We start from the raw sequence: 21,783 nt of genomic DNA on the forward strand, positions 1-21,783 counted from the left end.
TAGTGTTATAGGTATAAGTAACAGTAATATTACAGTAACAGCATTACACTGTAATCCTGCATAGTACAGTAGTACTGTTGTGTTCACTGTTCTCAGTGTCCCCAACCTCCTTAATTGGTCTTTTTAGTGGCCAGCCACCGACAGCTTTTATTATATTGCATAGTTGTGTACTGCCCTCTGCTGTTTCACTGTGACACCACAGATTTAAAACTTTACAGAAGTTTATAAAATAAATAATAAAAAATAAAAAGTATTGCAAGCAATATTTTCAAAATATGACATATAAAACAGAATCAATATTACTAAAATAATATTAGTATTATTAAGAGTGGTCCTCTACTGGACTATCTAAATCTAAAATTTAAATATAAGAAATACATTTAAGACATAATACAAAACAATGTTAATAGAAAACTACAAAAATAAAAAGTTATAAAAAATAAATAAGAAGAAAAGTACTAAAAGTGTGCAAAGAAGAGCAAGTTAGACAGTGTGTAATATATATATATATATATATATATATATATATATATATATATATATATATATATATATATATATATATATATATATTAGAATAGGTATCTCTCTCCCTTTCTTTCTCTTCCTCACTCTCTCTTTATCTCTCTCTTTATCTCTCTCTCTCTATCACTATCTATCTCCTTTTCTATCTCTATCACTCTCTTTCTTTCTCTCTTTTTCTGTCTCTTTCCACCCACGAGTCCTCAGTGTCCTCTTTCAGAAGACCTGATTTAGGTGGACTCTGGAGTGAGGTGGTCTTTAATCTGCACAGATTTCTGTATAAATATTCTGGCAGGGCATCACAGATGATCAGTGGAAGAGTAGCCAAAAACCTAAATACTAAACATATCTACCTTAAATCAAACATCTTTCAGCTTAGATACAACGTGTACAAACTTCATGATCTCCTCCCTTCAGAAACTGGGCCACACTGCAGTTTTCCAACATGATAATGACCACAAACACACCTCCAAAATGACCAATGCTGTGCTGAGGAATCTGAGGATAAAAGTGATGGACTGGCCAAGGTTATATCTAGACCTGAAGCCTATTGATCATCTGTGGGGCATCCTCGAACAGGCCTGCAATATAGTGAGTAATCTGGTGTATTGCAATATAGAGAAAATAATATTGAGAGAAAAAAGCACACTAACTGTGTTTAAGACAAATTTGGACAAAAGTGTAGGGAAATATACAGCAATACAAGGACAAAAAATATATATATATATATATAGCTTTATTATGCAAATAGCAAAATATAGTAGTAAATAGAAAACTACGTCTAATAGTATAGTTGTCTGCTAAATTATAACTATTAGCTAACGTTACATGATACATAATTTTAAGTTCTGTAGTAATTAATTAAAATAAGGATGTTATTGTTATTATTATTATTATTAGTAGTAGTTTTAGTATTATCAATATTAATATAAGTATTATTATTATTATTATTATTATTATGAACAGGCAGGGGGACTTTTATTTTGTCTCCTTCCTCGCCGCTGTCTCGCTCTGTCACGTGAGGAGCAGCTGCCGCTCGCGCTTCCGCCTGGTGTCGCGCGAGTGTTTACCTGCAGGTGCGGGATATGATGGACAGCAGCGCGTGAGGCATGTTTACAGGTAAATACCGCGCGGGCGGGTCCCGGGCTCGGGTCTGCGGGTATGCGGCGCGGGGTGGCGGGGGCTCGGGGCTCTGAGGCCGGGTGAGGAGCTGCGGTGCTCGGGCGGACGGCGGCCGGGCCGGGCCTGCAGTGTAGCCGCAGAGGCAGCCTGTCCGCCCGGCCGCTCCTCCCCTCAGAACCGCCGAGCCCAGCCAGCAGCGACGAACTCCCGAACCCCCGGCCCAACCGGGTCAGCACACCTCCCTCCCTTCCTCAGGTTCGGGTTCTGACTGCAGGGCTCGTGAGTACAGACTGATCCCAATTCACACTGGATACAGCCTCCTTCTCTGTTTACTTCCCTATACCACATAAACAACATGTTATATACCGTAAATATACTATAATCTGATCAAATCTATTGATTATTAATCCACTGAAGCTGATCTTCATCTCATATATTCTTATTAAATCAGCTGTTATTGAAATGCAGGCTGGTATTAAACACCAAACACTTTTATTGTTGATGATTATGAAGCTTACAGCCAATGAAAACCCAAAAATCAGTGTCTAAGAAAATGAAAATATTATATAAGACTTTGGGCAGTGAGGGCAGTGTGCCAAATCCTGCTGGAAAATTCAGCAGTTATCAGCAGGAGGAAATATAAAGTGCTGTAAGATTTTCTGGGAAAACAAAACTGCACTGACTTTAGACTTGATAATAAAACACAGTGGATCAACACCAGCAGATGACATGTCTCTCCAAACCATCACTGATCATCAGTAAATTTTACATTTCATTTAAAGTAAATCAAGGGAGCAGAGTCTGGAGGAAGAGTGGAGAGACACACAGTCCAAACTGCTCGAGGTCTAGTGTGAAGTTTCTACAAGCAGTGATATTTTTTGGGCGAACTATTGTCCCAGAAATAACTGTGATAAATGATTTTGTTATACTTAAGAAAACATATCACTGACACAAAAAAGGTCAAACATGCTTATATTTGGTTGGACCTCCTTTATCTTTGATTGCTTCTGCAATGTCTCAAGATTTATTTTAATCCAGTGTTGCATTAATTAATTTTTCACCAAGATCTTGCAGCAGCATTGATGATGGTAGAGTCTGACCACTGCACAAAGCAGCTCTTCTCCATCCAGCACATCCCAAAGATTCTCAATGAGGTTAAGATCTGGACTCTGTGGTGAACTCTCTCTCAATCCATGTGTGAAAATGATGGTGATCTCATGCTCCCTGAAACCTGAACTCTTTCACAATTCCAGCATCAAGAATCCTGACATTGTCATCTTGGAATATGAAGAAAAAATAATCCATTGGTGGAATAACCTGGTCTATATTCAGTATATTCAGGTAGTCGCTGACCTCATTCTTTCAGCACATACTGTTGCTGAACCTGAACCTGCAGACCAACTGCAGCATCAACCAACCAACCCCACATCATTTACTCACTTAAATCCAGGTGGAGACTTTTATTTTTTTTTTTGGCTAGGCGGTGTATTAACATGAAAGCATAATATGCAGTTGTATATTGTATCATATTCATGAATCTGTGTTAGTTTATCAGCGAGGACTTCTGGAAATGCTGACTAATCCTAATGCGTCTCTTTATTTCAGACAGGAGTGTTGAGACGGTCTATAATCTGCTGTGGGTCCTGATCTGTTTATGAAGGAGGTCAGACTGGATTCTGCAGTCATTTGAATGAGGTAGGTCCACCAACTTATGCTGGGAATAAGATCCTTGTGTGATTATTAGCGCTTTTATTGCTAGTTCTTATAGACTCGCCTGTTAGCCTGACTAACCCCTTCCCCTATTTTAAAAATATATACCATGATATTTTTAAGATTCTGACAGTTTTACAGTATATCACAGTATTTGTATTATTATTGATATATATATATATATATTTTATAACTGGGCTTTTATATAGATTTGAGACTTACTGTTAGGAGTACATATAATGTAAAACATTAAGGCTTTACATTTGATTACTATTGGGTTTTTTTTTGTTCCACAAAATATATACACAATATATGAAGAAATCAGACTTTATTATCAGAAAAATAGCAGAGGAATATAAACAATAGACCTTAAAAAGAGAAAAACAATTTTATCACTGCTTTCTTTTCAAAACTAAATGTGTTTAATAAACAATATAAACAGACTTAAAATACTCAATGCATTTTAAGTATTCAAAGAGATGTTTCTTAAAAGCTCTATTTCAGAAGTAAGACAAGTTTAATATCAGTTTACAGTATGTTATTATTGAAGCCATTAGAGACATTATAGTATTAAAATCAGCCACAATTCCCCTCTTTCTCCAGTTAACAGTTAAATTAAATTAATTGTATTTCATGCTACAATATTAATATATTTAAACAGGGCTATGGTTTTTGCTCTTGAAGTTTACTTTCACCTTGAATCCAGAGTTTTAGGGAGTTTCATCTCTTGTGCTGAATAAATTATTCTGTACCAAGGAAGTTGTACAGAATTTGAGCTGTGGATTGATTGCGCAGTTCCATTTGTCTCTTTTGTGAGTGAATAATTGATGTTTGCTGTTGTTTTTCTTTTTTACTCTGATAAAAAACACTCATACAGTGAGGAACAGCAAAAGAAGCTCCTTAGATAAAGTGCTGTTCTCATTTTTCGTCATTAAGGACAGAGCGAGACAAGCGGTCGACTCCACAGAGCTGAGCTAGAATTACTGTAATGTGTTAGCTTGTTATGCTAACTGGCTTGCGTTAGACATTTTTTTTTTAACAGTGAATACATTTTATAGTCTAAAGGTGTTTTTTTTGTACAGTACAAACTTCTACAGGATTATAATGATCCATTTGTCAGATATTTCTGCCGGCTCTCTCCCTCACTCCCTGCCTGCTCTGTACACAGCAGCGTTCTGCAGCTGAAAAAGCCCAAACATTAGAGGAAACACATCAATATAAATGTCATTATTTGATATATTTCTTTAAATTAATGTCATTTTTGCATTGTTTCTGGCAATATAAACATGAAAATAATCTGCAGGGTTGTGTATTGTAGCGAGACGCTGTGCTAGAGCAGCTGTAGTTCACTGTGTGTTTCTGTAGAGCTGCAGGAGGAGCTGCTCTGATGGTGGAGTGAGATTGGTGTGTTTTTATATTTGACCTCAGGGTTCTGAGTTAGAACAGACGAACAACACTAGCTTTTTAGGTTTAACGTCACAAGACAAGCCTGCAGGACACACACACACACACTGTCTAAAGGGATTGAAATTAATGGTTTCTCTTTTCTATTGCACTAATTGTGAAACTAGCAGTTGGATTATTGTGTGGTTTATTTCTGGTGCTATTTAAACACAAGATATCTTGATTCTTGTCTCTGTTGTTACTTTCTTTGGCGGTTCTGAGTTCTTATTTATCTAATCACTATTTACTTTATTTTATTATGTGTTAGAACTTCTGGCGCAGCAGCTAATCTGTTAATTAAGCAATAATACACTTGAGGTTCGTGATATAATGTGTAATATTGGCACTGCTGTGCTGCGGTCATAGGCACGAGGCTGCAGGCTGATTATACCACAGTTCTATTATCGCTGTTTATTAAAAGATTTTGAGTTAAAGAGGAGGAGAAAATAGGATCTGTTTGGTTATAAAAACTCCGCCAGTTAAAATAGTTCCATTACTTCTAGGTTTGTAGCTGCGCTGTTTGGATTGTAAGCGCTGCAGCGTTGCTAGTTTAGCGTGGTTGCCTCTATTTTCTTCTTTATTTTCAAAGAAACTGTTTTTAGGAAAGAAATCGGTGTAGATTAAAGTCCAGTGCTCAATTGGCTTAGAAAGAAAAAAAAATCCCCCCCCCCCCAGCTTAAAATGCCCTATATTAACTAGAAAAATATACACTTAAGCTTTTATTTTTAATAATTACAAACCTTAAACTGATATTGGTGGCTGATAATGTGTGTAATAATGCACAGCATTTTTGAATCACTGGGCTTATTTATTTTTGTTCATTTGACGTCTTTGTCTGCGCCGCCTTTTGGAGACATGGCTTAGCATGTCTGCAGTTTGCCTCTGCAATGGGATCCTGCGTCTCTCAGTGCTATTTAATAATACCGCATTCAGTGTGTATTAGGGCTGTCCCTAACGATTATTTTTTAAACGATTATTCTAACGATTATTTTTTTCGATTAGTCGACTAATCTATTCATTGAGAAACATATTTAAATAATTATTATTTTACGTTTTAAAGCAAACGATAAATTACTATATTTATATATAATAACAACAACAACAACAACACAAGCCTACTAAACCAAACCCCACACTTATAATCACTTACATGTACAGCACGTTGTTTAGATCTATTACGCTAAAAATGGATAAGCTCCCATACACCACAACCTTGTGTTGCACTGTTTTCTGTGACCGCTAGATTTTGTGACCACTGGCAAGTAGTTCTCAGCAGACCGGTGCACTGGCCGATTCGAAACGTGTTCGTTTCTAATGTTTACCCCGACTGGCCAAAACGGTTCAGTTTAGGGCTGAGGGTAAGGTGTAGGTATAGAAAGCTTCCGTTTTGCCAATGAACGCTCATAACCGTGAGCACTGGTCACAAAATTCCGACGGTGACAGAAAACGGTGTGACACCGCAGCGCCGACGGCGCTAGCTAAAATAACTTAAGGCAGCTAGCTTAGCTAAACACCTGAACTTATGAATAATGCTACTGTTTCTGGAAACTATATATATAAATATAAACCACAAATGTATAATTTCTGCCTGTGGCAGGTTTAAAATCTTTGGTAGACAGCCTTAAGTCTTTTTAAGGACACCCGCGGAGACCCTGATGTAAACGGTAACTTACTGTGTGACCCTGTTGACATAGTGCTCCTGGATTTTTGCGCTTCAAGTGCTCCTTTTGCACATATGGCAGAGGACCACATTGTTGCCCTTTTGTGTGAAATGCTCCCAAACTTTAGATGCCCGCTGGCGTTTTTTTGTAGCTGGAGATTGCTCTCCGGAGTCCAAGCTCTCTAGAGCTTAGATTCTCTGCCCGAACCCGACATGACCCGAGGCCCGCCCGTAAATCCGACCCGGGCTCCAGAAAATAGTCCGAGATGTAGGCGTCTGTTTTTTAATTATATTTTTATTTAAAAAAAAAATAACGAAAACTGAAAGTGAAACTAAACTAATTTATTTATAAGCGCTGTTTTCACTACCGCAGTTCTACAGCGGGGGTGTTGTGCCGATTCTGTCCGCGAAGCGGGAGTCAGATTCAGCAGAGAGTCGGATTCGGCACAAACGCGGCGGCACCTCGCGGTCCGCGGTGTTATGTGTTGTAAGCGCTCGCGCTAGCCGCAAAATACGGCAGAAAACACTGAGGGAGCTGCAGAATTATGAATGGGACTAGAATCGGAGCACGAGGAGATCAAAGAGAACCTTCACCTGTGAGTAGTTCTCAGCAGAACACGCAAATCTCTCTCTCTCTCTCTCTCTCTCTCTCTCTCTCTCTCTCTCTGTGTCTCTCTCTCTCTCTCTCTCTCTCTCTCTCTCTCTCTCTGTCTCTCGCACGTGAACTCCTCCGCGTTTGACCTGCAGAACTGTGTTTAGCTGTTCTTAAAAATCATTTTAATTAAATAATAGTTCTATGCTTCTATGTTACCGTGTTAATTAACATAATTCTGATCATATTTCGCTCATTAAAACAGCCCGAAAACAGCCAGTTGGAATTTTTGGGCCCGATCTAACCTCTAATGCTCTCCACAGGCGCCGCCATGTTTACGACGCGCCGACGCACGTTATGCAAATCGATGTATTTTTGTAATCGATGACGTCGATTATGTCGACGCGTCGCCCCAGCCCTAGTGTGTATTTGGTTTGTAAGTGCTGAATCGTTGCTAGGTTACCTGTATGTGGTGAAGTGATATATATGGAGAGCTTCGGTTACAGTGCATTACCGGCTGATAACAGCACTCATAGAACGCATCTCAGCCAATCACATTGCGGGCTCGGAACTAACTGTGGTATAATAAGCAATAATATATGAGAGGGAGTGCTGTAACGTGCAATATTGGCACTTCTGTACTGCGGTCGTAGACCGATTGTACCACAGTTCCATTATCACTGTTTAATAAAAGATTTTGTGGGAAAACACTGCACTGACTTTTACTGGACTTGATAATAAAACACTGTAGATCAACACCAGCAGATGACATGACTCTCCAAACCATCACTGATTGGTGGAAACTTCACACTAGACCTCGAGCAGTTTGGACTGTGTGTCTCTCCACTCTTCCTCCAGACTCTGCTCCCTTCATTTACTTTAAATGAAATGTAAAATGTACTGATGATCAGTGATGGTTTGGAGAGACATGTCATCTGCTGGTGTTGATCTTTCACAACACCTACCATGTGAGTTTTGTTTAAGTGCATTAATATAAGCACCTTTAATTTAGTTTCCTGGCAGATGGTGGTATTTGGAGTTTTTTTAAGCTTATTGCTTTTCAGATTCTCGTATAGTCAACACTTCACAGCACTTCATAGTTCAGTGGTAGAACTATTGAGTTGATTATTCTTGAAGATATGATAAAAAAAACGCTGAAATATATTTTATTAATTTTAGAAATACACTACTGCAACCTAATAAATGTCAACTTTCCTATAGTTAAAAAGAGTCTCCACCTGGATTTAAGTACGTAAATGATGTGGGGTTGGTTGATGCTTCAGTTGGTCTCTGCAGGTTTAGGTTCAGCAACAGTATGTGCTGAAAGAATGAGGTCAGCTGACCTCAATACCTGAATATACTGAATATAGACCAGGTTATTCCATCTATGGATTATTTTTTCTTCATATTTCAAGATGACAATGTCAGGATTGATGGTGCTGGAATTGTGAAAGAGTTCAGAAGGTTCAGGGAGCATGAGATCATCATTTTCACACATGGATTGAGAGAGAGTTCACCACAGAGTCCAGATCTTTGGGATGTGCTGGATGGAGAAGAGCTGCTTTGTGCAGTGGTCAGACTCTACCATCATCAATGCTGCTGCAAGATCTTGGTGAAAAATTAACTAATGCAGCACTGGATTGTACACAGTACACAGTGAATGCATACTGCAGTCAAAGCTAAAGGTGGTTCAACCAAATATTAGAGTGTGTGACTTTTTTTTTTTGGCCAGGCAGTGTAGTTTTAAATATTAAATACAAACAAAAATGCAGGTGAAGTTTTGTCTATTTTTTTGTTAACAAAAGTAACTTACCATGACTCATTTTTCTGAATAATGTAGCATAAAAATAATATAGTGTAATTGCAGAAAAACATACAAAAATACAAAATGGAAATATCTTAAAATGCAGAATATGTGTTGCATGCATAACATGCATATACAATTCAAGAGAGAAAACTGCTTTTATCACTATGTATGATAGATTTAAAAAAATCATGAAATTACTGTGTCACAGTAATAATGTGTGATAGGATATGGCACCCCTCTGCTACAGAGCTTCTCTAAACCTTCTCGGTTGCCAGGTCTCCTGCAGATTTGGACGGAAGTGGTGGAGTTTGGCAGAAACCGTTCCTCTGAGTGAGGTTTCAGACAGTACCTGGTGTGCTGGATGGCGTGTACAGACAAATGGTGTGTCTGATAAATGATTTTTATATATAGACAGTGTTTTTTTATTTTATTATCAGATCCAGAGACCACAGTGTAAGAATGTCTGAAGCAGCAGAAGCATGGTGGCGTCTCTTAATGCGTTCCAGTGAAGTGTTAATGATCTGGCAGTGGGTTCTGCAGGCTGTGAGGGATGACTGTATAACGCTGGCTCTCAGAGAGCTGCTACCGCTCTGTAGAATTCCTCAGGGTCATATGATTGGCGCAGGAGCCCAATTGGCCGGCGAAGTGAAGGCATGTGAGTTTATTTAAGAAGATTTAGGCCGGAGCTCCTCTCACTTTGGTGCGGAGTGTTGGTGCTGTGAACTCTGAGGGGCTGTGCTCCTGTTCTCTTTAAATCACACTTAAAACTCCAGAGAATGCTGTGAAGAAAATCCTTATATTAACAAAAAACAATGGGTCAAAAAAATATCGTTGCTGTCCAATGAAAAATAAGTATCTCCAAAACAGCAACTTCATAGGAGAGAGAAAAAAAAATCTTCTAAACTTCTTAATAGAAGTCAATGTAAAAAGTTAATTAATTAATTAATTAAAAAAAAAAAAAAGTAAAAAATTTATTTCTGGTCATTTTGAAGTATTTTTGGTGCTCTTTTCATCAAGAAATTTTGACATAGTTTTAGAGACAGTTTATAAATTCAAATTATGTAGTACTGTATTTTTGTAGAACTGTTTTTTTGCACTAAAAGTCCTTTATTTTCTTAAAAATCGTCGGTGCGCCTTTTTATCCAGTGCGTCTTAAGTATGAATTTTAACCAATCAGGTTTTAAGAGCAGTAAGCCCTCTCCACCAAATTACAGTGTTATTTAGGAGTTTCAGTTTAGTTCTCCAGCACTGGGGTTGAAGTAGCATTAGCATTAGCTGCTAACCGCTATTTCCCTGTTTAGAGGTGGTGAGTATTATTGGATTGTAGCCTGCTGCTAACCCCGGATAGCACTGCTGCAGCAGTTAGATGCTAATGCTAATGCTCCAGCTTTAGTGCTGGAAAATGTGTTAATCTGATCAATCAATCAATCAATCAATCAATCAATCAATCTTTATTTTAACTCGGATGTACATTGAGGGCAGCCCCTTATTTTCAATGTAGCCGAGCATTTACAGAAACAGGGATTGACATAACAGAGAAAATAAAAGGTAAATTTAATTATAGTTAAATATCAGTAAATAAAATATAAAAATAGATGAAAAAAAAACAATAATAATAATAAAAATAAAAATAAAAAATAAAATTAATGATTATAATTAAGTATGGTTTAATTGATAAAAAATTTAAATCAAAAGAAAGGAAGACTAATACAACAAAAATGGGTTAAAATTAGCTAAAACTAACTAAAAGCAATAATAATAAAAATAGTAATAACAATAAAAGAAAATCAAAATAAGATAAAAAGCAAAAATACAAAACTATTAAAATAATAAAAATAATAATATAATAACTATGAGAGTAATAATAATAAAAAAATAAATAAAATGAAAATAAAATAAGGAAACAAAATCTAAATCTAATCTAAGCTTACTGTAAATAAACAGAAGAGCTTTACTCACCCAAATAAACCGTTTTTATGAAAGAAATCTGTGTAGATTAACGTCCAGCACTCGTTTAGACTTTAGTCCTTTTTATTACAGTTTTGTTTACTTACCTTAGCTTTACTTAACTTTGTTAGTGAGCCACTGGTTTTAATTTCCCCTCTGAAGTCAAAGTCAAAGTCAAAGTGTTTTTTATTGTCATTTCAGCTATATACAGAGTACACAGTGAAACGAAACAACGTTCCTCCAGGGACCATGGTGCACATAAACACAGTGTAGACAGAACAATAGTGCAACAGTACAAAAGTGCAGACAGACAATACAACACAATACAGACAAAGAATAATAAATAACAAGACAGTGTGCAAATTATGCAGTGTGCAAAAAGTGTGCAAAAAAGACCTGGATGAAATACTGGATGAACCGTTATACCGTCCATACTTAGTGCCAGCCTTTATTTATAGCATTATAGTGTTTATTTCCTCTTATATATATTCGTATTTTGTGCGTTTAGTGAGGAAAAAGCAATGCAGTTTGTGGAGTGCATTTACATTTATATTTACATTTACTGCATTTAGCTGTCGCTCTTATTCAGAGGGACATACAAGGTTATTCCTGATACAGAAGTGAGCAAATGTTGTGTTGGGAGTCGTGCCCAAGGACTCCATACCTGGAATTAAACATCAGTCTCCCACATGATGTGGAAGCTCATTAGCAGGTGGTGGTGTTATCCACTGCACCACCCCAACCACATTTGCATTTACATTTTTCCACGGTATTGTTTGCTTTTCAATTTGGCACTAGTTTCTCTCCATACAAACAGAGCTTAGAGTGAAAAAGAATACAAATAAAAAATCTATATATTTTTTACTATACACCCAGTTCTTTATCTTACTGTGTTCTACGTTTATGAGGTTTGTGGTAAAAGGGTATGTATATTTAACTTCTCTCTGAGCATCTTTTGTTGTCTGACACACAGCTGAACTTTATAAACACTAACAGGATGCTGTAGGACGTGTTTCAGTTCTCTTTAGTTCTCTAATCAGGCTCTTTCCACATTAGCCCCCCGCGGGAGAGTGTATTTCCGGTTCTGTACATAAAGAGGAACTGAGATTGTGGCGACGAATGGAGAACATGCTGAAAAGAGACCCACACCACTTTAAAATTCCAGAGAACACTGTTTAAAATAATAGAATTGTATTAAATTCCCAAATTTTTGGTTTCTTTAATGTTGTCTGCTTATTAGTCAGATCTGAATGGGGCGGGGTAAGGGTGCGAATCTCTCATGGTCTGGCGATTCGATTCGATTCTGATTTTTGTGCTCACAATTCGATTTAGAAATGATTTTCAACTCGGTAACAATTTTTCGATTTAAATGGTCTATATAGATTTTGTTTAAATTATGTGAGTGAGGAGATGAAATGACAAACAAAAATTTAAACAAATAGAACATGTATTTAAAACAATGCTTTTCTAAAAAAATCTTTTTGCGACATCTTTAAAACATAACCTTAAAAAAAAAAAACACAGACATCAGTTTATTTAACTATACTGCATCGTGGCTAAATTTTCAAAACTTAACCTTAAATATTAAACATACAGAACCTTACAGACTACAGAGTTACGTGTAAGTTCGATTTTATCTGCATTAATCAGAGCTTCTCCCACATTATTCTTTGTTTCTCTGTAGAGTTGTGGCTCTGCTTTATCGCTAAAAAAGCTACGTGAAGGTAAAACATACCTTGGGTCCAGCAGCGTATTAACCATAAACTTTATGGTGGTAAATCATTTGCGATGTAGCAGCGATGATGTGGGAAATCTTCACAGTGGGTTCGCTGGTCTGCTGCTGCTTTTGGCTGCATTTTAGCTTCTTTTAGCTCAGAGAGATTGTCGTGTTTCTGAAGTACCTCAGTTTCATTGTACACTGCTCGTAAACAGTTGTCCTCATGTCAAGCTCTCTATTCCCCTGGGACATTGTAAAATCAGAATTGTACCCAAACTCTGGCATTTAGCGACGTCAGGTCGGGTTGAATCACGCTCTTCTCTTGCGCCATGCTAGCGGACTCCATTCAGATAAATGGAGCTGGCTAACTAACTAGCTTGCTGTACAGTGGCCTAGACAGTTTTCTTTGACAGTGGCCAAGTGGATGCGTAATGCGATATGCAGTACTGTCGGGAGTAGGAGCGGCAAAAAGTAAACCTAAACACATTTCAAATCGATTTCGGAGCATTTTCAATAAATTTAGAATCACCAGGACTAAGAATCACGATTCTTTAAGTAATCGTATTTTTTCAGCACCCCTAGGCCAGGATTAATAAAGTAAATACAGGAAGAAGTAGGTTCTGTCTTCTGTTTAGTACAGATCAACAGCTGAGATTAGCATTAGTTCATGACCATAGTAATTATCTGGGTAGTAAATCAGGTTTAACTGCACCTGAACAGCCGTTTAGCTTAAACATGAGGAGTATATTTAAGAGTCAGAACAGACTGAAGCCTGATAACAACATTTTCACCACAAATAAAACCACTTCGTAGTTGTTTTGGAGACCACCTCCTCTCACAGGTCTATATGCATTTGTTTTGGTCCCCATCAGAGTGTGAGTACTGTAGTGAAACCTGCCAAAGCTAAAAATACCAACACTTAATTCGAGACTGGTTAAAATTATAAGTGGGCGATATGGCCCTGAAATAATATTACAATATTTTTGCAATAGAGATTTTTTTTTCAAGAATACACTACTGCAACAACTTAAATGTAATTTTATTTTACAATATTATTGTATACAATATGATACGGCACACCCCTAATTGATATTTTCCCCAAATCGTAACGGAAGTCATGTTACTAATAAAGAACTCCATATTTTCAGGACAGATATAATCTGTTTCTAGTGATGATATTTAAAAACATGGGGGATATTATTGCATATGCATTGAAAATATATTAAATAAAGAAGTGAAAAGGTGTTTCCAAAACTTGACTGGTCCTGTCTAAACCAGCCTTAACTTTGATCTTGCGCACCTTAACATTTAACCCCCTTTACTTTTATTCACTGGCTCACTATGAGAAGTTTGATTGACGTCTTAGTGTAGACGTTTCCCTCAGTATCTGGTGAATCTTCTGCCCACATTATTCTCTTGAGGGTGGTCCAGTTCCTGCAGAGTTCCTGCAGGACATGCTGGCTCTGTGATGGTGCTCCCAGCTTTCCTCAGGCATGGTTTGATTTACTTGTTCAGTGTGGAGGGAACGAGTCTTGCGGTCTGAGACAGTGATGTTGCACTGCTTCTGAATACATTACTGAATAAAGATTATAATGTAGACTAGATTATTCTGTTCTTCATGGTTTTATAGAATCAGTATCAAGAGGGTAAGTTGATTCTCCTCAGGCTCCTCAGAAAGTAAATCTGAATTGAGTTGTAGATTAAAGTTGGCAGAAAGATAAAAATGTCAGGAGAATAAGAGGATTTGTATAAGGAAAAGTTGTGTAGTAAAATGTTATTATATTAAAGCCTCATAATATTATATACCAGCGATTCTCAACTGGTGGGTTGGAAAAAAACAAAGCATGTAAAAGGAAGACAACGCGAGTGAAAGGAAGACAACGCGAGTGAAAGGAAGACAACGCGAGTGAAAGGAAGACAACGCGAGTGAAAGGAAGACAACGCGAGTGAAAGGAAGACAACGCGAGTGAAAGGAAGACAACGCGAGTGAAAGGAAGACAATGCGAGTGAAAGGAAGACAATGCGAGTGAAAGGAAGACAATGCGAGTGAAAGGAAGACAATGCGAGTGAAAGGAAGACAACGAGAGTGAAAGAAAGACAACGCGAGTGAAAGATGACAGCGTGAGATTGCAAGACAATGCGAGTGAAAGACAATGCGAGTGAAAGAAAGACATTGCGAGTGAAAGAAAGACAACGCAAGTGAAAGACAGCAAGAGATTGCGAAACAACACGAGTGAAAGACAGCGCAAGTGAAAGAAAGACAGCGTGAGATTGCGAGAGACAACGCGAGCAAAAAGAAGACAACGTGAGCAAAAGAAAGACGGCGCGAGTGAAAGAAAGACAACGCGAGTGAAAGACAGCACAAGTGAAAGAAAAACAGTGTGAATGAAAAAAGATAACACAAGTGAAAGAGACATTGAGAGTTAAAGAAAGACAATACGAATGAAAGAAAGACAACACAAGTGAAAGAGAAAGACAATGCGAATGAAAGAAAGACAACACAAGTGAAAGAGACATCGAGAGTGAAAGAAAGACGACGCGAGTGAAAGAAAGACGACGCGAGTGAAAGAAAGACGACGCGAGTGAAAAAAAACGACGAGAGTGAAAGAAAGACAATGCGAGTGAAAGAAAGACAACGAGTTAGCGTGAAAGACGGGGCAAGTAAAAGAAAGACAGCACAAATAAGCGAGAGGCCGCACGAGTGAAAGAAAAACAGTGTGAGTTAGCGAGAGAGAGTATGCGTGTTGAAAACAGGCACCAATTTTTTTTTAACTCACACATTATTCCAATGATTCAAAGATTTATACTCATATTCATAATCATTACCAGTTTTAGACTTGAGTCTAGTATTTAGGTAAATACTACAGATATTAATTTGTAATTTTGAGTTTGAGCTATAATATTTCTCAATAAATTAGTGTTTTATAGTCAATTAATTATTAAAAATAATAATTATATGCAGCTCTAGTCCCAGAGTTCTCTCGAGTCTGCTGTTCTGCAGGTTCCCAGGTTAGAGCATGTTCTGGAATTCTCCTCCTGAAGGTAAAGATGAGCTGATGGTTTGCTGGTATGTAAAAGCTTTAGGGAGTTTCATCATCTGCACCACAGTTACTAACCTAATTATGGGCTGGATGTAATTCCAGCTGACAGAGGCCTGGGTTAACTGGAGTTCTCTGGTGAGCTGAGCTCACAAACATGCTGGAGTTTTTATTATGATCATTAGGTTCATTATCTGAGAAAGTGATGTTGAATAATTGTGCATCCAAAAAACACTAAATGTAATCAGGGATGTACTAAAATATATTTATTTTTTTTTTTACCTGAAACCAAAGGACAAATACCAAACACACATATTTGCTGTTTTTTATTAAATTTGCTACATCTAGTTTTTTTTTTTTTTTTTTTTTTTTTTTTTTTTTATCGGTATCAATAAAGTGTCTGTCTGTCTGCTCTGTTTAAAATGCATTTTACAGCATTTTATGTTTTTTTTTGTTGTGATAAAGAAGAAAAAAAAATAATTAAAATATTTATTAATCACTGAACATTTTATTATCTAAGTAGTCAACAAAGCACAACTAGGGTCCCATTTGTTTTTTATATATTTTTTTTCATCACATTTCAGACTTGTAGGTTTTTAACAGATTTTTTTTAAAGAAGTAAATGGACTTAAAAAAAAGTGAATGGCAACTTCGATCATATTAAAACTGCTGCATTTACAATTAGCAATATCAAAAATAATGAAAGTTGTGACAAATTTAGTACACACATTTAACTATCAGTATACCGTATTTTTCTGACTTTAAGACGCACCAGATTATAAGGCACATTTTAAGCAACACTAGTAAGGAACAGGGGTGTTGCCCTTCATATGGGGAAGCTGGCAAAAGTACCTAAGTAAACAAAACTATAATTCTTAAAAAAAACCTTTACATTTAAAGTTAAACAAGTGCTGGATGTTAATCTACACAGATTTCTCTCCTGAAAACTGTTTATTTGGGGGAGTAAAGCTCTTCCGTTTATTTACAGTAAGCTTAGATTTCCAATATTTTAGCAGCAGCGCTAGCCGTGATTATCAGCAGTGCTTAGCGCTAGTAAATGCCGCCCGACAGCGCTACACTGAGGAACCCTGAGTGTTTCGGTAAGGCAGGGTGATATTAGCTAGCAGTTTGTCCAACATAGCTTGTTTTAACACAGAAAACACCCAGACTACAGTCTGTTATATTTACCTCTGAATGGAGAAAAAGCTATTGCTGTAATTAGCGGCTAATGCTAATACTGCTTCAACTTTACTGAAAACGCACCCTTAAAACGCTGTGTTTCAGTGGATTGGCTTTACTGCTCCATAATAGCTGACTGACACTTGGTTTAATTTGGGAAAATGAAAGGATTTTAAAGGATAATCATCAGATTAGTCGACTACCAAAATAATCATTAGTTGCAGCCCAAGTCCATTATTAATGATTATTTGTTTGTCATGTCTTCCATTTGTTCCTCCTAATGGTGAGGACAGCTAAATATTAAGGCTCCTAGACCAATTTTGATTTAGATTGTTTAACATACTAAAACTAAAAATTACAAAGTATATTATAGGAATTTTAGGAAAGATTCACACAGACTGGATGTTATTTTCAGGAGATTCTAGGATACTTGTATGCAATTTCTTCTTTTTTTCTTCCCTTTTTTCAAAGGAAATTCCTCTCTCTCTCTCTCTCTCTCTCTCTCTCTCTCTCTCTCAGGTTAGCAACCACCTGGTGTAACATAAAAACTGGCACAGTAGTGGGCAATAGGCAACTATCTGAGACACCATATCAACTACTTAGTGGCACCATAGCAACCACCTGTGATACTATAGCAGCCACTTAACATCAACTTATCACAGCAACCACCTAGCAGTTTATTAGCAACACATTTGTTACCACATTGTAATCACCTAGCAGCACCATAGCAACCATCTTTGGATACCATAGCAACAAGTTAGCAACATCACGATGCCTGAAACCTTGAACCACACAACAACCCAGTTTAACCAGAACCCAGTTTAGAAACACAACTATTCAACGTTTCCTTTAGGAAATATATATTTTTGAGTAAATATGTGACACTAAATAAAAAGTTAGTTATTTGTTGTTTTTTCTTGTTGTTTGTCTTTAGATTAATGGTCACAGGACTGTGATCTCCACTGTGCTCAGATCTATGAGGACATCCACTGTATACTAATAGTGAGTATTACTATAATAATATTAATAATAATAATAAAATGCTCTTTCTGTTGTCTGCTGTCTGTCTTTCGGAGTGATGTCTTTTCTGCTTCTTCATTGTTGTTGTGTTGTATTTGTGGTTCTATTGTTTTGGCAGGTCATGCAGCACCCAAATTTTGAGACGAGGCATCCGCTGCAGGCTGAGGAGCAGGAGACGGGTTACGACCCTCTGCACAACTACAACCGAAACAAACCACGTAATAATTATCTTCATAATTTAGCTTCTGCATGCATCTACACTGGATTTCAAATAAAAAAAAATAGATGCAGTTAAAGTGTAGAATTTCTGGTTTAATTTAAGTGATTAAACAAAAATATCCTAAGAGGTATTTAGTTATTGCAATCAGTTTTATACAGAGCCTCCTTGTTTTAGGGGCTCAAAAGAAGGATATATACACATGTATATATAAACTAAATACACAATTTAACAGGCTATAGTGTCAGTTCCAGTGGTTTCCACCTTTTCTTAAATAAATCAGTGGTTAGGTTTAGCTTATCTGTTATTTTCTCCATAATATAAACCTTTCCCAATCTCTATTTCCATTGATTTACAGCGGGGGGCATACCAGCATACAGTAATCTTTTTTTTTTTTGCTACCAAAACCATAATTCTAATCGGATACAAAATTTATTTGCTTAAAAACTCGTTTGGGAGTAATCCTAGGACAAAGACAAACGGTTCAATTCAATAAAAAATCTACAAAAAAAGAGACTTTCTCTCTGTCTCTTTCTCTCTGTCTCTTTCTCTCTGTCTCTTTGTCTCTCTTTCTCTCTGTCTCTTTCTCTGTCTCTTTCTCTCTGTCTCTTTCTCTCTGTCTCTTTCTCTCTGTCTCTTTGTCTCTCTTTCTCTCTCTTTCTCTTTCTTTGTCTCTTTTTCTCTGTCTCTCTGTCTATGTCTCTTTCTCTCTGTCTCTTTCTCTCTGTCTCTTTCTCTGTCTCTTTCTCTCTGTCTCTTTCTCTCTGTCTCTTTCTCTCTTTCTCTCTTTCTCTCTGTCTCTGTCTCTCTGTCTATTTATCTGTCTCTTTCTCTCTGTCTATTTATCTGTCTCTTTCTCTCTGTCTCTTTCTCTCTGTCTCTCTCTCTTTCTCTGTGTCTTTCTCTGTCTATTTATCTGTATTTATCTGTCTCTTTCTATCTGTCTCTCTTTCTCTGTCTCTTTCTGTCTCTGTCTCTTTCTCTCTGTCTCTTTCTCTCTCTCTCTTTCTCTCTCTCTTTCTCTCTCTTTCTCTTTCTTTGTCTCTTTTTCTCTGTCTCTCTGTCTATGTCTCTTTCTCTCTGTCTCTTTCTCTCTGTCTCTTTCTCTGTCTCTTTCTCTCTTTCTCTTTCTTTGTCTCTTTCTCTCTCTTTCTCTGTGTCTTTCTCTGTCTATTTATCTGTCTCTATCTGTCTCTCTTTCTCTGTCTCTTTCTCTCTGTCTCTTTCTCTCTCTCTTTCTCTCTCTTTCTCTTTCTTTGTCTCTTTCTCTCTGTCTCTTTCTCTCTCTCTCTTTCTCTCTCTTTCTCTGTCTCTTTCTCTCTCTTTCTCTGTCTCTTGGATCTAAAATACAGTCTTGTTAGTAAGAATATGAGGGTGAAGAGATATTTTAAAGCAGATGAAGTTCAGCACATGGTTTGGGTGTAATCCTCCATCTCTCAGCTCTAATCTCTGCTCTTTATGTTTGTTTTACAGGAGGACTTTCAGACAGCTCTGTTGAATCTACTTTCCAGTCCTACAGGTCTGTAAATACTAAAGATTTGATCTTAAGCTGGAGTCTTACTTACTATATTTATATAATAATATATAATAAAATGTTTATATAAGCTTCATGTCTGAGATATACGTTCTCTCTCTCTCTCTCTCTTTCTGCAGTAAAGAATGGGATGACTTGTTCCAGAACAGTAACTACCTGGTGCGGATCAGGCAGGCAGGCATTAACGGCCGATTACGGAGCAGCCGATTCCGCAGTGTCTGCTGGAAGGTATGCAGCAGGTTTATCAGTGATTCTGTTTAATTCTTTTATACCAGGGGTCACTAATAGGCGGACCGCGGTCCGGGTCTGGACCCAGACGTAGTCCAATCCGGACCCAAACCGATAAACTACTGAGAAGGATTTAATTCTGACCGTGTTTATTTAAAGCGGCGGAACTTTTAATGTCTTTATGGTTTACGTGCTTTACAGCGCAGTAAACTTACAGACCAATCACACGTGCTTTAAGATCACTAAACGCACTCCTCAGCCAATCAGATCTGTGCAGATACGAGAGGGCGGAGCCACATAGGCGAAGCAAGCGGTGAGAAGTGGGAGAATAAAGCGAGAAAAGCTAATACAGATGGTGTGCACCAGAAAAAAGCATTAAAATACTACCTTTATAAAACATACTAACAGTAATGTAACCAAGCGGAGTTACTTGGAGGAATTAAAGAGAAACAACCGAGGCAAGAGTGCAAAATATTCCACTTTACTCCACCTGATCAGAAACTCCTCAACAAGAAAAAACACTCTCTCTCTACTCCCAAAACAACCCTACCTCAAAACCACGGCAAGCCCCCAGAGGACAAAAAGCATTGGCAACTTCCCCCATCAGTTTTACCCACAACATAATAAAGTCTGAAACATTAATAATATTAAATAAAATAAAACTACTGTTTTTTTTTAAAAAAGCTGATATTTTGGCCAAGTTCAGCAAACATTTCTCCATATATTGTACGATTTATCATTCATGTAATTATTATCATGACAGGCAGGCCTAAATCTAATATAAATAAAATCAAATAGAATAAATATAACATTTTGAAACAAAGTGAACATACAGATTCTCATTAATAAACTCGATAAGTTAAATTATTCAGGGTGTTTTCATTAATTTTATTTTGTTTTGTCTTTCAGTTGTTGATAAAACACTGACAGAACTACTATAGGCTTCTTCAGTAAACAGAATAAAACACTGAATTATAATTATAAGTTAAAAATCAGTCCGGACCTTAGCCTGATGAAATTTTCTGGACCAAACTGAATTCTAATTAAATACCCCTGTTCTATACAAAAAAGCACTGCAATTTTCAGCCAAATCATTACAGTTGTCAAATATCCAGTTCACCATCTCATGTTACCAACAAGCTTTCAAAAGAACCAAATACCGAACCAGATACCAAATAATTATATTTACAGCTCTGGAAAAACAGTTTTTGAATCAGTTTCTCTGATGTTGCTATTTATAGGTTTATGTTTGAGTAAAATGAACATTGTGGTTTTATTCTATAAACTACAAACAACATTTCTCTTAAATTCCAAATAAAAATATTCTCATTCAGAGCATTTATTTACAGAAAATGAGAAATGGCTGAAATAAAAAAAAGATGCAGAGCTTTCAGACCTCAAATAATGCAAAGAAAACAAGTTCATATTCATAACGTATATTTTCAGAGCTGTGTATGTGTGTTTGTGTGAATGTGAATCCTGTATATTGAACGTATCAATATCTGTCTGATTTCAGCTCTATTTAGATATTCTTCCTGAGGATAAAAGCCAATGGATCAATAAGACCAGAGAGTTCCGAGCTCAGTATGAGCAGATTAAAGAGACGGTAAGTGTGTGTGTGTGTTTGTGTGTGTGTGTGTGTGTGTGTGTGTGTGTGTGTGTGTGTGTGTGTGCCTTTGTTTTTAAGTGTGTGGATGTATTTATCTCACAAAGGTGAGCACACACCTCCGATTATTGTAAATATTTTACATATTTTCATGAGTACTGAAGATATAACACTTTAATATAGTGTAAAGTAGTCAGTGTACAGTGTATAAATGTTTTAATGTTTTGTGTCTTCAAAGTAACTCAACACAAAGCCATTTTTGTATCTAAACAAAAGTGTCATATCTTTAGTGTTGTCCCATGAAAAATATATATAACAAAATATTTACAGAAATGTGAAGGGTGTACTCACTTTTCTGATATATGTAGAGTGTTTTAGTGTACAAAAAAAAATTGTCTTAATTGTGTCACAGATATCAAACACGATTCTTGATTATGAGTC

General features: G+C 36.9%; 1 protein-coding gene across 4 annotated transcripts in view; it reads left to right on the plus strand.

Moving 5' to 3' along the window:
- The first annotated feature begins 1,534 nt into the window (after positions 1 to 1,534).
- tbc1d5 (TBC1 domain family, member 5) overlaps positions 1,535 to 21,783 on the plus strand; it is a 40,383-nt gene continuing 20,134 nt past the window's right edge. For 2 of the 4 annotated variants that reach the window (XM_022665307.2, XM_022665310.2), the window contains exons 1-7: positions 1,535 to 1,641; positions 3,250 to 3,339; positions 17,672 to 17,739; positions 17,876 to 17,975; positions 19,448 to 19,493; positions 19,628 to 19,736; positions 21,253 to 21,342. In XM_022665307.2, coding sequence (XP_022521028.2) covers positions 17,879 to 17,975; positions 19,448 to 19,493; positions 19,628 to 19,736; positions 21,253 to 21,342 — 342 coding nt within the window. In that variant the 5' untranslated portion in view covers positions 1,535 to 1,641; positions 3,250 to 3,339; positions 17,672 to 17,739; positions 17,876 to 17,878. Of the gene's footprint in view, positions 1,642 to 1,739; positions 1,924 to 2,686; positions 3,095 to 3,249; positions 3,340 to 17,671; positions 17,740 to 17,875; positions 17,976 to 19,447; positions 19,494 to 19,627; positions 19,737 to 21,252; positions 21,343 to 21,783 lie in introns of those variants that run through there. The other 2 variants (XM_022665308.2, XM_049475984.1) reach the window with 2 other exon arrangements.

Source organism: Astyanax mexicanus, chromosome 3, assembly GCF_023375975.1.
Source record: "Astyanax mexicanus isolate ESR-SI-001 chromosome 3, AstMex3_surface, whole genome shotgun sequence".
Taxonomy (NCBI): Eukaryota; Metazoa; Chordata; class Actinopteri; order Characiformes; family Acestrorhamphidae; genus Astyanax; species Astyanax mexicanus.